This window comes from Vanellus vanellus, assembly GCF_965231255.1.
Source record: "Vanellus vanellus genome assembly, chromosome: 1".
Taxonomy (NCBI): Eukaryota; Metazoa; Chordata; class Aves; order Charadriiformes; family Charadriidae; genus Vanellus; species Vanellus vanellus.
The window spans coordinates 67,793,807-67,811,141 of NC_138905.1; the positions used below are offsets into that span (position 1 = coordinate 67,793,807).

Below are 17,335 nucleotides of genomic sequence, written 5' to 3' on the forward strand. Positions count from 1 at the left end.
TCGTGTTTGTGAGTGAGAATATGAGGTCGTGCAACCTCATGCAAATATGAAGAACGACTCCGACGTGCTAACGAAGACACTTTTGCTGTTGTTGATAGTTACCAAGCTTTTGTCCTGCTTCTCCCCAGCCTTGTTTGCTTGATGTTGCTGTTGAGATTGTCTTATCGCTCCTCAGGAACGCGCATGAGCTGACATGCAGAGGGAGGAAAAACAGCAGAGCCTTAAAACCCATTTGATGAACATTCATTATGTCTTCAATAACCCTTTTAACAGTGAAGGGGAAAAAAAATTCACCTTCCCTGCTACAATCGCACTCAGTCAAAATTTTAATTCCCAGAGCAGCTCTGTCTTACCCTCTGTATCTCTGTGTTTGTTGCCAGGGCCATGCTTCCCATGGACGGCAGATCGATGTGAGCAGCAGCAGGTGGGGCTGAAGGAGGTTGCTGGGTTTCTTGCTGGAGTTGGGTGAATAAATGTGCTAATAATAATTCTGTGCTATTCAAGCTACATTTCTGTGTCCAGCAAAAGGTCAACATCTAAAATTTCATGTTTGCACTTTTGGACACAAAAACATATGGTGAGACCGCATCTGGAATATTGTGTCCAGTTCTGGGCCCCTCAGTTCAAGAAGGACAGAGAGCTGCTGGAGAGAGTCCAGCGTAGGGCAACTAAGATGATTAAGGGAGTGGAGCATCTCCCTTATGAGGAAAGACTGAGGGAGCTGGGTCTCTTTAGTTTGGAGAAGAGGAGACTGAGGGGTGATCTTATTAGCGTTTATAAATATATAAAGGGGGAATGTCATGAGGATGGAGCCAGGCTCTTCTCAGTAGCGACCAATGATAGGACAAGGGGTAATGGATTCAAGCTGGAACACAAGAGGTTCCACTTAAATTTGAGAAGAAACTTCTTCTCAGTGAGGGTGACAGAGCACTGGAACAGGCTGCCCAGGGAGGTTGTGGAGTCTCCTTCTCTGGAGACATTCAAAACTCGCCTGGACGCCTTCCTGTGCAACCTCATCTAGGTGTTCCTGCTCCGACAGGGAGATTGGACTAGATGATCTTTTGAGGTCCCTTCCAATCCCTAGCATACTGTGATACTGTGATACTGTGATATAAATTTGACCTTAATTAAAAAAATGTGAGTAGAGTATTCAGTTGAAAGATGCAGAAATGAAATGAGATTGGGGGACTAAAAAAGGAAAAGTTGCTGGAAAGAAAGAAATACCGGCAGTAAGACCAGGGGGGAGAGGGGTGGAGAGGGAGAGAGAGCGAGACTCAGGCTGGCCCTGCAAGCATCAGGCACCCTGGGGCAACCCGGAGCTGCTCCCTGCAGTGCTGCTCTTTCCAAAGGCAAGCATGGGCAAGTGTGGGAACGGACTCTTACCATCAGTGGAATATCCCATAGTGTAGAGTCCTACAGGAGGTGTCCACAATATGTGTAATACTGTGAGTTTATGCACATAAACGCACCAGTGGGTGTGTGTGAGAGTGCACACACCTTTGTAGTATGGCTGTATGTGGCTGTATGTGTCCATCAACAGGTTCATAGCCACAAGCTCCCCTTGGACTTTGCCTGCCAAATGCTGCTGACTGAACAGAGTGAGAAGGGGGGGGGCAACCTGCCATGAGCAGATCCATGCAGAAACCTCCGTTATCCCTTCTGGCAGCCTCCAGGCAGCGAGCAGGAACCCGCGGGCTGGCTTGCTTTGTGGCTGAGGGAGCTGCTCTGATGTTCAGCCTTGAGAGAGAGGAGAGAGTGGGCCAGGAGGCAGATGAACCAGTATGAAAACACTTGGTGCAGCAGTGTGTGCGGTCTGGCTCTTGCAGTTTGCAAATAATATGGCTTAGGGCATTGCTCACAGCACGGAAACTGGGAATACTGGTTTGAGGCATCAGAAAGTGTCATGAGATCATACTTATGTATACTTGGTACTCCAATGCAGGCTAGATGGGGGGGAGTGAGGAGGAAGCAGTGGGTGCCATATCCATATCCCTCACTGAGGGAATAAAATCAGTGTGTAACATCACTGGAATGGGTAGAAAAGGCGCAAGCGAGGCTGCTCTTTCTCCTCACTCCACTTTAGAAATAAAGCCCTAATGCTGTAAGGGAGACTCAGGTTTCTTCCTAAGCTTTCCCACACACCTTCCCACTGGGTTTTTATATATCTTAAATCAACATTATCTGGGGTTGTTTAAGTTCGGTTAAATTGCACTCTCCGTGCAGTAAAAAAATTGTGTTCATACAGCCCCTTTATGTGCGTGTGTGACTGTGTGTGTGCCTTGAAAATGGCTCTCAGCGTGGACTGCAGGTGGCCTTGGATACCATCTGTGATTTATTTCTGGAAAGAATTAAAATACCAGCACCATTTGTTAGCCTGTTTTTACAGTGAGTCAAAAATGTGCAGCACTTCTTTGCTGTGACTGCTAGGGCTGCATTTGCTCCCAAAACTGTGAGTGCCCTTCTGACACTTAATGTTACTTAGGTCGGGCCCTTGGAGCAAGCCCTCTGGTTAGGCATTTGATGAAACATCTTCGTAGAGACTTCACATAATACCCTGTGTTAGTGGATGCTACAGAGTCGAGGCAGATCACGTCGGAGCAGTCGGAAACATCTTCATGCGGTGCTCTTCTGAATTGCACTTTGACAATAGGCTTTTGGGGTAACTGGTGTTCTCATGTACCTATAAGGTGGCTGTCCTGAAGCTAGACAAAATTGTTGAGTGATTTAATAGTAATTGATGGCTGAAAAGGCTGCCTGATAATTTGAATCAGAGACTTAATGGCCTTTACAACACAGTGCATGGGATGATGGCCGAATTACTTCAACCAGTGTAATTTATTTTTGAACCTGTTCTCTATAAAGCACCAATCCCTGCCTGGTTTGGGGTGTACTCCACCTCTGCTCGGTTTTTCTGCTTTTTAGTGATCAAATATCAATCAGTCAAGGCACAGACTTTTATTTACTTAAAACCCGAAGTGGTGTAAGTGCAACTGCGAGCTCTGATATAGAGGCAGTGTGTGTGCAGTTTTAACTGCGTTGACAGTGATGGAAGCTGGATGTCCCTGCTGGGATGGACAGATATATGTATAACTCACCCCTGGACACTGGTATTTACAGGCAGGGTCGCTTCCTAGAGTATGGCTTCTGTCATGGGTGCAGGTCCTTCTACACTATCCTTCAGGGACTTGCTGGCTTTTCAAACACATCATCTTGGAGAAGAGCCCCCATCAGCTATGAGAATGACTGCTCCATAGCCTTCCTCAGACACTGCGTCCCTGCTCTGACTACTTACGTATTGGGGACTGATGCTAAAAATCTGAGGAATGGAAAATGCTTCCTTAATGAAGCTGCAAAGTTGCCTTATTGGAACAAGACATCTAATTTGATTTTTATGTGGGCTATGCAGAGAGAAACTTATGGCTGTATTTTGCTCGTGTTCAAGTCTGCTTTTCACTTTTGGCTAATGAGAACTTTAATTGAAGAGTTAATTACTTCTTCTGACAGCCATTTCTTTTTCTTTAGCATGCTGTCCTTTTCTTTGTGAAAACCTTGCTCAAAGAATGACCAGGTAGCGCTGATTATTGTTGCATTAAATCATCAGAGACTTGCCTTCACAGGTCCTTACCTACCGAGGGGCAGCAGAAAAATTGGTTCCCAGCACGCATCTGTCAAGGATAACCTTGAGAGTTTCTGTGAAGGCTTGGCAGGAGAAGCTGTGGAGCTCTGCTTACCCACAGACATTTGAATGGCCCCTTTGAGCAATTTGGGTGGTGCTGGATTGGAGTTGCTCTGATTTACACTGAAGATTGAGGCAACTCCCAGACATCTCGGAGACAGCCGTGATCACGGGTGGCAGTGTGGGGCTGTACAGCTTCCTCCAGCAACTGTTAACCCTGGGAGATGACAGGTGTGATTTCACCCCATCTGCTTAGACGAGATATATGTTGTTATTTCATCCCCTCATGTAATTTTGGTTGAAGAACTCACCCGATGGTCTCCTGTTTGCTGTGGTGTCCCTCTAGTTTCTGTGGGCTCTACGGAGGTGCCTGCACTGTTCATGCTGTCTGTAAGTCAGGTGTGTCATGAATTATTAGTCCTTTGTTGGGCTTGAGTGGTTTCTGGGATTTTCAGGACTTACATGGAACCTGCATAAATTCTTTATATGAGAGTATAAGCAGGCAGCCCAGTTTGATAACCTCATGTTGCCTCAGCATTGCAGGGAACATGTCAGCTTAGCAGGAGAGGGTTTATTTATTTATGTTTAGCTACGACATTGTTTGACTTAAAATCCTTTTTTTAACTCCTGAGTTCTAAATCTTAAGCTACTACCCCTGCCCAAGTTTGAAAATTTAATGAAAATTAATAAACTGTAATATTGTTTAAAGTGTTACAGGTTTGTTTTTCAATTGGCATGCTTCTGGATATGGTTTGTTTGGGTTTTTTAATGGATGCCAGGCCCAAAGAATTCATGGGGCTTTAGTCAATTTACAGATTAAATATATTCAGATTTTTTTTTTTTTCCCCCCACATTTCTGTCCTGGAGAAGTTTCCCTCGATATTAGGGTACAGCCTGGCTCCCATTCCCTGTGCTCTGCGCATCAGCCTCGGAGGCTTACCCTGCTGAAAGGGTTTGCCAGTGGCAGCTGGGCTGCCGGGCAGGAGGAGAAGCCGAACAGCCAGGACCTTTCTTCCTTCCACCGATCCCTGGCTGCAATTCAGCACTTACTGTTTATACTGAATTGGCCTCTGGAGGTCCCAGCTGAGATCAAGATCCTGCTGTGCTGGCCGCTGAACGTAGCTGGAGGTTGTCATCACTGCAGAGAGCTTGTGCTGTGAGCAGAGAGGCCGTACTATGAGGAAGTGAAGTTTTATTATTGTCCCTTTAGGGACAGGGCATGGAGATCCTGAGAGACAGACTTGTCCCAGGCCACATGTGAAATGTGGCAGAAGTGAGCACTGTCTTTCAGTGTCCACATTGTAGGTGCCCAGTGCCAAAACGTGGGTGATTTCTGCCCGCTAGAAGGTAGACGACATTTGAGGTGGGCTGGGGTACCCAAAGCATCTGGGGTACCTGCCCTTCAGCAGCAGCAGAGGGAAGGACACCCTGGGTGAGTGTCTGAAATAGTTGTAGGCACTGGTGATCAGGCACCCCCCATCCCCACTGACTTCTTCAGCGGGACCTCCATCAGGACCTGAGCTGATCCATGTAGCGCCAGTGAGGACCCTAACAGGACCTGCAGAGCTGCTCAGGGATGCTCTGAGAGCCCCTGGCACCATGCTGGGGTGGGACAGCTCACTCTCTTATTCCTAGCATTGTGTCAGGCCCTGAGCTGGACCACCTCATAGCTGAGTACGTGGAAATGGGCATGATGTAATAATACCCAGTGCTGGGCTGTGCTGCTTACAGCCATGAGACTGGCTGCTTTGTCATGCTTTCACTAAAGATTATGCCTGAGGCTTTCAAAGGAACCCAGAAGCGTTAGATCTCTCACTTGTCTGACTTTTAATAGGATTTCCATTAAAAAAAAAAAAAAAAAAGTAAAAAATCCCAGCCTGCCACAAACCTTCTGCCAAGCTGAAGGGTGTTACCTTTGAGGAAATATTGATGCAACTACTAAAATTCTTCAAGAGAAACCAGCTGCTGCTTAATATTGCAGGATCATCTCTCCTTCTATAAAAGGAATTCAAATGCTGCAAATTGAAAGTCTTTTTAAGAAGGACATAGGATCTGGTTCCGTGACCTACACATCTCCACATCATGTAGAGCAGCTCTCAGAACAAGGTGCCACGCTATTGTGAGGTCATGGCCTGAGTTGTTGCCAGCGCAGGATTGTTCCCAGTAGGATGACTGATCTCTGAATTACATCAAGTCAAGTTTTAATTCAACCTGACATAGAGCTTTATTGAGAACTTACGTAAATAAATACATGAAAATGAGTGTGATGTAATATTGAAATTGGAAAATTGGCTTGAAATAGTATACCAGAGTAAATACAGAACGGCAGTATAGAAATGAATGAAACATTATTCACGTAGCATTCTTACTTTTGTTGGCAAAATGATGCCAATAAAATATTATGGTATGTGTTGGAATGGGGCAAAACATGCGTTAAAAACAAGTTGCTGTGCTGCCAGCAAGTAATTGGGCTTGGGTAATTAAGGCCTGACTGTGTGTGCTTAATCTGGCTGAAGTGAACCTCGTGGCTGCTGAGCGTTGCGGCAGGGTTGAGCAGGCGCCAGGAGAACCAAGAGTGGGTGGCAGGGAGGCATCCTGCGGTACGGAGGACCGGTGAGGGGAGGTCTGTCCCAGAGCTCTTCAGCCCCTCTTCTCCTTCTACCACGAGAGAGGCAACACAACCTGTTTTCTCATGGTGGTGTGGCAGTGGTAATTAATCACAGCTGCTTCAAAGGTGGAACATTCCCTGTGATTGCTAAGCTTAAACGCATTCTTTAATCAAAAGGTGCATTAACAAAAAAGAGGCCTGCTAGGTCTCCCCAGCTGAACCAGTTGCTGAATTTTCTCTCTAGCAGAAATGAATACGCTTGGAGCTCCTTCAAATATGGTGCAAGATGATGCTGGCAGGTTTTTGCTTTCTGCTGCTGCTGCCATGGCATGGCTGTTAGGTTAATGATGGCCAGCGTTGCTTACAGCTTTTACAATGGCTTCAACGTCTGTTGCTTTAAGTCACTGAGAACGTGCTTTCAACAGGTTTATTATCAGTGCTTGGAGGGTGGCGAGGGGCTGAGTGCTGGGCTGGGGCATCAGGGAGAGTCACCCCAGTGCGTGACATCTCAGGGCTGTCCCAGCTCTGGGACAGCTGGTGGCTCTGGACTGCTTTCAGTAACCTCTTTTACCATGTGGTGGCTGCAGGGGGTTGCCCGGACCCCTGAAAGCCAACGTCGCAGCCTTTTCCCTGCTGTTTGGGGCAGTTTCCCAGGCTAATTGCATGTTAGTCTGGCCCCATCCCCTGTTGCTCTCTGCCCACCGCACGGGGATGGCTGAGCAAAAACCGCGTAACGCTCTTAAAAGCGAGTGGGGAGTTGTCACACTAATGCCTTTTGCCCCCTGAATACCACTGGCGCCAGCCCAAGGGCCATTTAAAGGCAGGACTGCGAGCAGAGCTTGCCAGTTAAGTGGTCTCTCTCTCGATCTGAATTAAAAGAATTAAAATTCTTGGTGGATTATAGGTTGTAGCCATGACAACAAATTCCCTCCCTTTCTCTTTTTTTCTGGAATTGTCTTGTAGTTCAGATATGTTGCCAAACAAAATTCCCTGATATTTTTTTTAAAAAAAGAAATGTTTCAGGTAATAGCAGCATTAAATTAAAAAGCAAAACAAATGGTCATCAGTGTTTTGACGACTGCATATGTTTTATGCCTGGTATCTTCTTGTGAAGCTGGAAATCTCTCGACTGTGCAAGTCAATAAGGCTTTTGTTCAGTAGTATTAGAGGGAATTTTGCTAGCCTAAAATAAGTGGGGATAATTACTAACAGGAGTTCTTGTGCAGTGTATACCTGTAATAGTTAAAGGGAAAGCTGCTTAAATTTATTCTGACAATTGCAGATACAGCACTGGAGGAATCATTTGAATTATTCATTCTGCAACAAGGAAACATCCCACTTGTCTTCTCTTTAGAAATTAAATCCCAGGCTGATTTAAAATATACTTTTATGGGTCGGTTTCCTTTTTTTTAAAGTAATTTTGCCATTTGAAGACTTGTATTATAATTACCTGTGAATGTAGGTTTTTAAAGAAATTTATTCTGATTTCTAAAAGAAAGGGGAAACTGATTTTTTTCCACCAACTGCTTCTTGCAGAATAAGTTTAATGAAATTCAGCTTTCTTTCATAAATAATGCAGCACTTGCATTTGATTAGGTGAAGCCTAGAGGAATTTCTACCTAATCAGATGCATAGCAAGAAGGATATTGCCTGCAGACTGTTAGCATTATCAGTGGTGGTGGCAAGGAAAATACAACTCGGTGTGTGTCCAGATAGAAGGCTTTGTTTCTTAAGAGAAGTTGCAAAACAAGGTATATATGTTCCAACAACTGATTCCTTGCATCTCAGAGTGTCCTGGCTATTTGTAAAACAAGGTCTGGGTACTGACTATTATCCTTATTGTGGCATGAAGAGACTTCAGGTTAACTGGAGACCTCCTTGTCCTGGTAATGGGTTTCTGAAATAAATACGTGTTGGGAAGAGACCGTCTTTGCTTCAGAGATCTTACAGTCAAAATAAGAAAGGTAGGCATCGGGAATCATTGGGACCAATTCCCAAAGTCTTGAAAAACAGTACAAACCTCCTGATAACATAAAAATGGAAGAAAAAAAAAAAAGTACGTGTGCCACCATTCATTAAAATAGTAGATAACATACAGCAAAAAGCAAATCAGTTTGCAAATGGTGTATCTGTAAGTTTTGCAGAAACATTTTGAAAGCTCTTGAGTAAATGTTGCTTTAATTACTCACCTGTGGTCAAGTTTTATGATGGTCTGTAAATCTGGCCACGAGACTTTGTTCTGCTTTGGTTTTATCCCCAGGAAGCTGCTATTAACAGCAGTGGGTATGCATGAGCAGAGAGAGGTTTGATTAGCGCCATTAGTCCTTTACTCATCATTCATATTAATAATAAAAAAGGGCCTGAGCCCCCTTCTCTGGCTCTAAGGCCAACTGGCGTAAATTGACCTGCAAGCATTCAGTAAGTGCTTGTATCCTCCGAGAGACAGTGGCTGAGCCCAAGCGGGTTTTGGGAGCAGACCCTGGTCTTGGGAGCTATTTGAGGGTGGTGTAAAACAGTTAGGGATCATGTTAGCAGTATAACAGCGTGGATGGTTGTGGCCTCAGGCTGTGGTTCTGGTTACTTTATTAGAAGTGATGCTCTCTTAGGGCTAGGTTTTGCTCGGGGCCGAACTCAGTTGAGTGGCGTCTTACTCTACCGCCATAATGAAGTAATATGCCAAATAAAAGCATAAAGAACTGAGCCCTAATGGCAAAGCTCAACAGCACTGCCTTATCTCACTGTGCTCAGATATTTCTGTTAACGTTTTTTCAGATACGTAAAATTGCAAACGTCGGAAATTCTTTGGGCCAGATGCTAAGCAGGTTTAAGCTCACAATTTGTGCTAGCTGAGGTTCTGGTTTTTCACTTACATTTCTTGGAAAGGGCAATGAGATGTAATGAATAAATGTAAAACACAAGAAATAGAGCCCAGGATACATGGGAGATGTGCTTGCATCCTGCGATAGGTTTTAGTGCTGATATCAGAAGTGTATTTATGGCACTGCTGGTCCGAACTGTGCAATTTAAAGGTGAAATCAGTTCTCTTTTTTTAATCTTGCATTTTCATGCCTCTCCAAATCGGTGCAAGCAAATCTCTTAGGCCTGAAATGTCATGGGGGCACTAGAGGCCAAGAACAGAATTAATTTCTGAAAGTTGGAGAGCAAAACCATCAGGTTTAGGGCTGTAAAATGTTAATCTGTTTCTGACTTTCCTGAGAATCGTCTGAAATACTTTTGCCCACTCATAACTCAGGCGACTTCTTGTCAGATATTAGAGCTGGTTTTATGTGTGAGTACTGACAGAAGTAGTGCACAGCTTTTGTCATAGCCAACTGGAAAAAAGCCTCAAAAATATAACTCCCAAACCTTTTTTTTTGGTCCAAAACAATGTCAAAATCCCATGGAAGAAATGGGAGACAAGGCCGAGCCCTTGGTCATTTGCCCTAAGGTAGATAGGACATTCTTCACTGAAGATGCTGGTCAAGGTGTTACACAGAACCGCATCCCAAGTGCTGAGGAACAAGCAAGCTTGGTCCTTTCCACTGCTCCCCTGCTGTTGCTGTGGAAAACATTTCTCCCAGCCTGCTTCAGATGGGAAGGCTTAGCCTTGATGACCAGTGGATTTTAGGGCCATGGTCAAGGCCTCAACACCATACCCTCATCACCCTCTTGTCCTTCGCTGATGCTTCTCCAAGCACAGGCATCCTCTCGCATCCCAAGACATGCAGGCTCACTGGATAGCTTCAGTGATGGAAAGTGATGCTGTTTCTGTGCCAACTGCAGCGTAGCCTTGGATTTCCTACTCTTTGCTCCTCTGTGACAAGATCAATGAGGGGACTCTTCAAAAATCAGTTGATCGGGGAGTGTAAGTAGCCGTGGGTGAAAGGACACTGGGCAACGCAGATGCCTGAGACACGTAAACTGCACCTGAGAGCTTGCAGTGGGAGAAGTGGTTACCTCTGAGAGACGGGAGCCTTATCTGTAGGTGAGGGATGTTGACAGAGACTGCAGTCATTAGTTACTGTGAGTGGTGGTCACTACATTCATCTTTTGTCAGTGTAATAGGTGAAGTTTTAAAAAACACATGTGGCTGCATCTTTGAACGCTCTCACCTCGACTTAGGTGGCTCTGCAATCGTTGTCCGCTCAGCTTGGTGTTGGGTGGAAAAAGGATTTGGGGGGCCTTCTGTTACTTAGTTGTAGGAAGCATCCTGCGTTTGTTACCGGTGCGTGTCCACTGCTCCTGGAGTTCCCTCCTGCGTTCCCAGCTTCACCCCCAAGTACGACTCTGCCAGAATCACTTATGTGCGGTGGAGCGAAAATGTGACTGATACAAATGTTGCAGCAGTGTATAAAATGCTAAATTATTCATGCGGCTTAAACCCAGAAAATCCCAGGGCTGAACTGACATAATGAAAAACTCCAGGCAAAGAAAACCCCACCATGGAAAGTCGTAGATTAAAAACAGTTGCAAACTTTAGGGTCAGACTGTATTATAGACTCTTGATCCCTTCTTCCTTTAAATGCCCCTCCTCGTGCTGTACCCTGGGCTATCATAGCCAACTACTTTTAAAGTCATTATCCACATCACTTTCCCATGGACGGGGACCTAAGGCAGAGAAATGTCAGATGACTTGTCCTGGTCGGAAACAGAAAATCTGTCGTGGCAGCAGGATTTGCAACTAGAGCTTCTCAAAACGAAGCCTTGCCTATCTTAACCTGCTTCCTCCCTATGAGGAATGAAGTGATCATCTGGAGGAGTTTGGTGGGCAAGCACAGGTGTGCACCATTTCATACCAGAGCATCGGACGTACTCACACAGCTGGTCACCCAGCTCACCTGGGACCTCTGTGGGCTACTGTCACAGATTTATTTCTTTATCATAATGAACCTCAGTTTTCACCCATCTATGACACAGAAGGCTCTGGGTGCTGAATCTTGCCCTGGATCGCTTTCACCTCTGGAGATTTCTGGTGAAAGACCTACAAACCAAAATATTCATGCAGGAGCACAACTTTGTCTGAGAATTTAGGCAGCTGAATGGACCACGATGTGCTTCTTAATTCATGGAGGATTTTAACAGAGATGCGCTGGGCCCGATATGTAGTGTTATAACTGAAACAGGTAGTTGTAAAGATCAACAGATCAGTTAAAAGGAGAAGTGAAACAAGTGGTAAAAAAAATACAACTAGAAGCTTAGGGAATTCAGACTGTTAGGCAGTCTGTTTCCAGATTTTTCTATCATTTTGCTTGGTCCTGAAAACATTGCTCAACAGCTGATTTCAGGTTTCCTTTTGCACTTTATTATCACTTTTATTGGGGAAAACTGATTTTAAAAAAAATCAAAAGAGAACAATTTAAACAGTGTTGTGTTGGGTTTTGTATATGTCAAAACATATTTCCATTGGAAACATGTTTTTGACAAAGCAGTTCTTGCTTGTTTGAAAAACATTTTGAATAAAGACGTTCGAGCTGCTTTAGTCACTTTGCCTTTTGCTTGGAGGGTAAAGTAGGCTTTCAAAGCTGTTGGGTGTTCCCTTTTGCCCTGGAGGCATACAGGAACTGCAGGAGAAGGATCTGATTTGCAATCTCATTGGGAGTTGAAAAGGTTCCTCAGGATCCCATCAGGACCTGCAGCAAATGAAGGAAAACCGTGTTTCCTAGCTGATATCCTTTGCTTTACAGACTGCTAAACAGCCGTGGTGGCAGCAGTAGGGACCCCAGCTTTATTTGTCAATTAATGAGTGTCTGCAACTTGATATTTCATTTTTCCTAGACTGTACCCTCGTCATGCAAGTGCTCTCAACAACTTGGGGACGTTGACCAAAGACGTGATGGAGGCAAAGGACTACTACAGACGGGCCCTTCAGTTAAACCCTCAGCACAATCGAGCTCTCTTCAATCTCGGCAACCTGCTCAAGTAAGTTGAATGCAGAACTGGCATCAAGGAAATTCACATTCTCCCTACATACATCACTGAAGTACTGTTTTCTGCCTGCTGGTGAAGGAATGGCGTTATTTCTTATTGCTAGCCAAGTGTGCCGGCACAAAGGTGAGGCTTGATTTGGATATACTTATGATGCTGTCTGCCACATCACTTCAGGTGCTGTTTACAATTGTGTTTCAGCTGGAGGGGATCCACTTGTTCCAAACCAGGCCTCAAAGCATGAGGTCCCTAAACCCAATTAGTGACGAGAGACTCCCATCTCAATGGAGAGGTGTAAGCCTTTTCAGTGGAGCAAGTTGTTCAAAGGCAGGCATCTGATGCAGATCTAATAAATAACACAGACCCAGCACATTCCTCACTGCAAGTTCCCGCTTCTCCTCATTAGCTGTATGGGAGGTCAATGCATAGTTTAGGCATAAGCATCTGAGGCGCTCAGAGCAGCAGAAGCTTCATCCCATTGCAGAGGGGTGGGTCTGGATTTGAGGGAAAGCTGGCTTACATCCCTATATGGTTACTCTGCTGAAAAAGAGAACAAGTTAATCAGCTCGTAATTTCACTCATTGTTATTTAAAGTGTCAGCCTTTAGCAAGGAGAATAGCAGACGATCATAAGAATGCAAATTAATTTGACTAACCGTATCTAAAGACTGAATGTAAATCTACACAAGAAGCTTTGCCAGTATGGTAAGATCTGCCAGGAGTAGAATTAAAAAAAAAAAAAAAAAAAAATCTCTATTCCTGCATTACTGTTTTACACCAGAAAAAAAAAAAAAAAACCAACTCGTTTTTGTGATGATAGCATGTTATTTGCTGACAGAACTGCATAAACTGCAGCAGTTAAAGTACATTTTTGCTGATATAAACTGCACCTATTTTGCTAGTAATAGGTCTCTGGTAAATCTTTTAGAGCAGATTGGGCTTTAGTGTTGGGCTGGTTTTAAAGTGGCACTGTCTCATCAAAATAGACTTTATCTCTATGGTTCTGAAATGTTACTTTGAGTGTGAGTTTATATGACAGATATTAAGTGTATTGATGAAGTTCTGCCTGGTCCATTCAGTAGTGGAGAAATTATCAGAATAGCATTACAAGTAAACCTGATGGTTTGGGGTTAGAATGTGGCAGCTGAGCAACTGTTAAATAGAAAGTAAGTGACTGCTTTACTGGAAATACTCACAAGAAAGGAAAATGGTAAAGACAGTCTTACTACAAAAGAAATGGAAGGTCTTTCTATTATTCATCAGATTTGGTTGATTGAAATTAATCTTAGGTGGCAATGCTGTTTAAAAATACATATTGTCCTTTTAATCCATCATGTTTGCCTTAGTTATTATTCTCTGTGATTTTTTTTTAAATATAAAATATTAATACAAAAAGATGTAAGCCACAAGCAGCACCAGGACATCCCATGTCAATGACACTTAAATCTGGCCTGTTGATGGGCTCTTATGACCCAGCAGATGGGTAGAAACCAGTTTTGTTGCACTGGCAAAGCACAAAGGAGACATGAGAAAATCTCTTAGAACTGCTGTTTGTTTTGTGTGTATGTCATGTTTTTTCTAATGTGATAGTTAAGATATTGTGTGTCCTTTTTGACTGTATGTGCTCTGCATCCTTCTGTGTTGCTCTATATTTGCAGTATGTTAAAGGTGGGTGATAGTTGTGCTAAACTCGTTAAAAGAAAGTGCTCAGGTTCCACCTTTCCTTTTCCCACATCCATTTGCTCCCATTTTCGAGACTTTTTTTAGGCTTCCAAAACAACCTGGTGCATCTGGACACACAAATAGCATTAATTATAATGGAAACTGGGTGTCCTCATCTCCCTATTCAGCTTTAAAAAACCTGCTAAAAAATAGGTATAGTTCATGGTGGAGGGATTAGCACAGGCAGATCCTATATGAATGTCTCCCCTAAAACACTAGCACAAACCCCTTTGTGAGGACCTTTCCTGGATCATCCATCAACTTAGCAGAGATCGTCAGCCATGCTGGAGCGTGAGGTGACTTGTGAGGTGACCAGACTGGAACAAGGTAGAGAATGCAAGCTCCCCCTTCCTACAACTTTGTCTCTATTTATGTTTCCTACCCGGCTCTCCAAATTATCCTTTCATATATATATATGTATATAGGGCAACCAGTGTTATGCAGACACTAAATGCTAGTATAATCTAGGTAATAAATGAAAATCTGCAGAATATTACAGGCAGATATTACTTTCTGGCTGTGCTATGAGACATTATGAAGAGTGTTTTGATTTTTAAACATACGGCAGAGAGAGGATAAATGGTCAAGCCATAAAAGCACTTTCTGTCCTCTTTGCAGAGGCTTCAGTGCGTGGTGCAGATCAGGAAGAGCCAGATCTGAGACACTTGAGGCATGTCCAGTGACAGCACTACTTGTACTGTGACACGTAACAAAACCGTCTGGCATGGAGAACTCCCAGTTGAATTCTGCCAAGTTCCTTATACCCACCCCTGCTCACAGTGTGGAAATCTGATAGCGGATATTAGATTTCACCACCTCTGGAGTGCTGAGAAAGGGTAACTCCAGGATTTTGGAAGGATGGGTTTGCTCTTCCCATAAGGGAATCTGCCTCTCGTTATTCCCTGTAAATAAGCTCTCTATTTAAGCATCCATTGCTTGTGATTTAAGCTTGAATGAAAATCTGTTTTGAGGACCACAGGGTGGAATTCTTAAGTTTTTTTTCCGTGGAAGTCCTAGAAGAAAAAAAATGTTTCCATTTTCTGTTTGCACATAATGAAGACAGCTATGTGCCAGAAGATGAATGTTCTCAGGAAGCATTGCAGAGTAATGGCTGAATAAGCCTCTGGTTTTGTTTACATATCCTAAAATAAAGTTGTATGTCATCATTTTCTTGCCTAATATAAATATTGGAGAGTAGATAATTAAACAATGCGAACAGATTTCTTAGTTAAAGTAGACCCAAAAGATGGCCTACCTAAAAGTGAGAAATCTCTTTCTTGGCTTTCGTGGTCCGTGATCAGTGACACAGATCAGCTAGATATGGCTTTCTTTTGTTTTGAAGTTTCCCATTATATAAATACTTAACTCCTCTATAGAGATTCAGTTTTATTGAGATACAGCTTGAAAAACTGAGCTAAATATCATTCAGAATATCTCACAAATTTATAGCCTTTGGGATATTCTGTAAAGAGACAAGAAGTAAAATATTAAGAACATTTGAAGTAAATATTTATCTCGGCTTTCTGTTGCAGGAAGAATGGGAGAGAACTTACTTGTGGTACCTAAAGCACTCCAATATTCAGTACACGATTTCTTAGGAAGAAAAGCCTCATAACTCTTATGTACTTTGAGAGTGTCATGGCTGCATTTTAAAGGGGAAAGTGAAATGCCTAGAAACAACACCCACTCAAATCTTGAGTTTATTCAAAGGACGGATTGTCTTCTGAATGTAGAGTAGCACAAAAGGTATCCTGTGTGTCTGTTACCATGATTTAGTCCACGTTTAGCAAACCCATCTATTCAGAGGAAGGAGGACTGTCTGCCCTCTCCGATACAGACTCCTGGATATGTGTGTACGTGAATGTGCTGACACAGGCTTGTGTAACTGTCTGAAGATGCTGAAAAACATCAGATAGATATTACGTATATTGAGATTTAAGATCTTTCAGAGCATGAAACGTTCCTCCCTTCCATTCAAAGAAGCAAACTGAGTGATAAATGCTCAGTGATACTGCATCTGGCTTTCTGGATGGTCTCTGATTAGGATACTCTGCATTGCATGAAGTGCTGTAGTTATCTGTCGGTATCACATAAACATTGTAGCCTGTTTATAAAAAAGACCCAGCCTCTGGCAGTGCCAAATTTACGGTAGATTAAAAAAGTAACGAGTTGGAACAGACCTCTGGAGATCATTTGGCCAAGCCTGCTGCTCAGAGCAAGTCTAATTGGATCAGGTTGCTCAGGGCTGCGTCCAGCTGAATCTTGAACACCTCCAGCACAGAGATGCCACCATCTCTCTGTGAAACCTATTCCAGTGTTTGATCACCCTCGTGGTGAAAAATATTTCTCCTTATATCTAATCAGAATTTCCCATGATGCAACTTGCATCTGTTGCCTCTTGTCCTGTCACCATGCACCTCTGAGAAGAGTTTGGCTATGGCTTCTCTGTGTCCTCCAACCAGGTAGATGCAGGCAGCACTGAAGTCACCCCTGAGCCTTCTCTTCTCCAGGCTCCACAGACACAGCTCACTCAGCTTCTCCTCAATGCAATGGGTGCTCTAGCCCTGATGTTCTTTAGTGGCCCTCTGTTGGGCTTCCTCCAGTAAGTCCATGCCTTCCTTGCACTGGGGAGCCCAACTCTGGACAGACGTTGCTCCAGATGTGGTCTCACAAGTATTGTATAAAGGAGAAGGATCACTTCCCTGAACCCACTGTTGGCTGCCTTTGCCACATAGGGTACATTGCTGACCCATGGTCAACTTGTTGTCAACCAGGACCCCAGTCATCCCCCAGTCTATGCTTGTGAGTGGGGTTATCCCACTGTGGGCGCAGGCGCAGGACTTGCATGTTCTTTTGTTGAACTTCATGAGGTTCCCATCAGACCTGGTCCCTCTGAAGAGCAGCCCTGCCTTGCAGTGTATTGCCCACTCCCCCACTTTGGTGTCATCCACGTAGTACAGCTAAATGGCAAAGGAGTGCATCTAAGTTATCTGAATCAGTTTTAAACCAGGGAGTCGAACAAGTTTAGAGGCTTCCTTTCAGACAGGCAGAGTTCGACAATGCAAGGTCCCCTTGGGTTACGGTGTGAAACCAAGATGAGATGTTCAGAACAGTTGTGGAGCCCTTGCTGAGTTCTGTGTTTCTGGCTTCAATGCAGTCAAACTACCTTCACAAAATAAAACAGATCTTGAAAGTTAAAAAGTCCTCTGGAGCACTAATTCCTAGGGTACTCTCTCTGTTGCAAATGAAATTTGCTCCAGCGCTAACAGCCCACACACGGCTCTGTGCATCGCCAGACTTTTGTGGGGTGGTTTAAGCTGCTGCTTCTCCAACTGTGGGGCACTTGCAAAAACATGGAAGAGATGCTCCTGGTGGAAAGAGCTGTTCTTTGTTCTGGGCTTGAGC

General features: G+C 43.9%; 1 protein-coding gene across 1 annotated transcript in view; it reads left to right on the forward strand.

Annotated features, from left to right (window-relative positions):
• TMTC1 (transmembrane O-mannosyltransferase targeting cadherins 1) overlaps positions 1-17,335 on the forward strand; it is a gene marked incomplete at its 5' end in the record, with an annotated part of 143,524 nt that overhangs the window by 111,380 nt on the left and 14,809 nt on the right. The window contains one exon of the mRNA XM_082490141.1: positions 12,060-12,203. Within this exon, the coding sequence (XP_082346267.1) occupies positions 12,060-12,203 (144 nt within the window). The remainder of the gene's footprint in view (positions 1-12,059; positions 12,204-17,335) is intronic.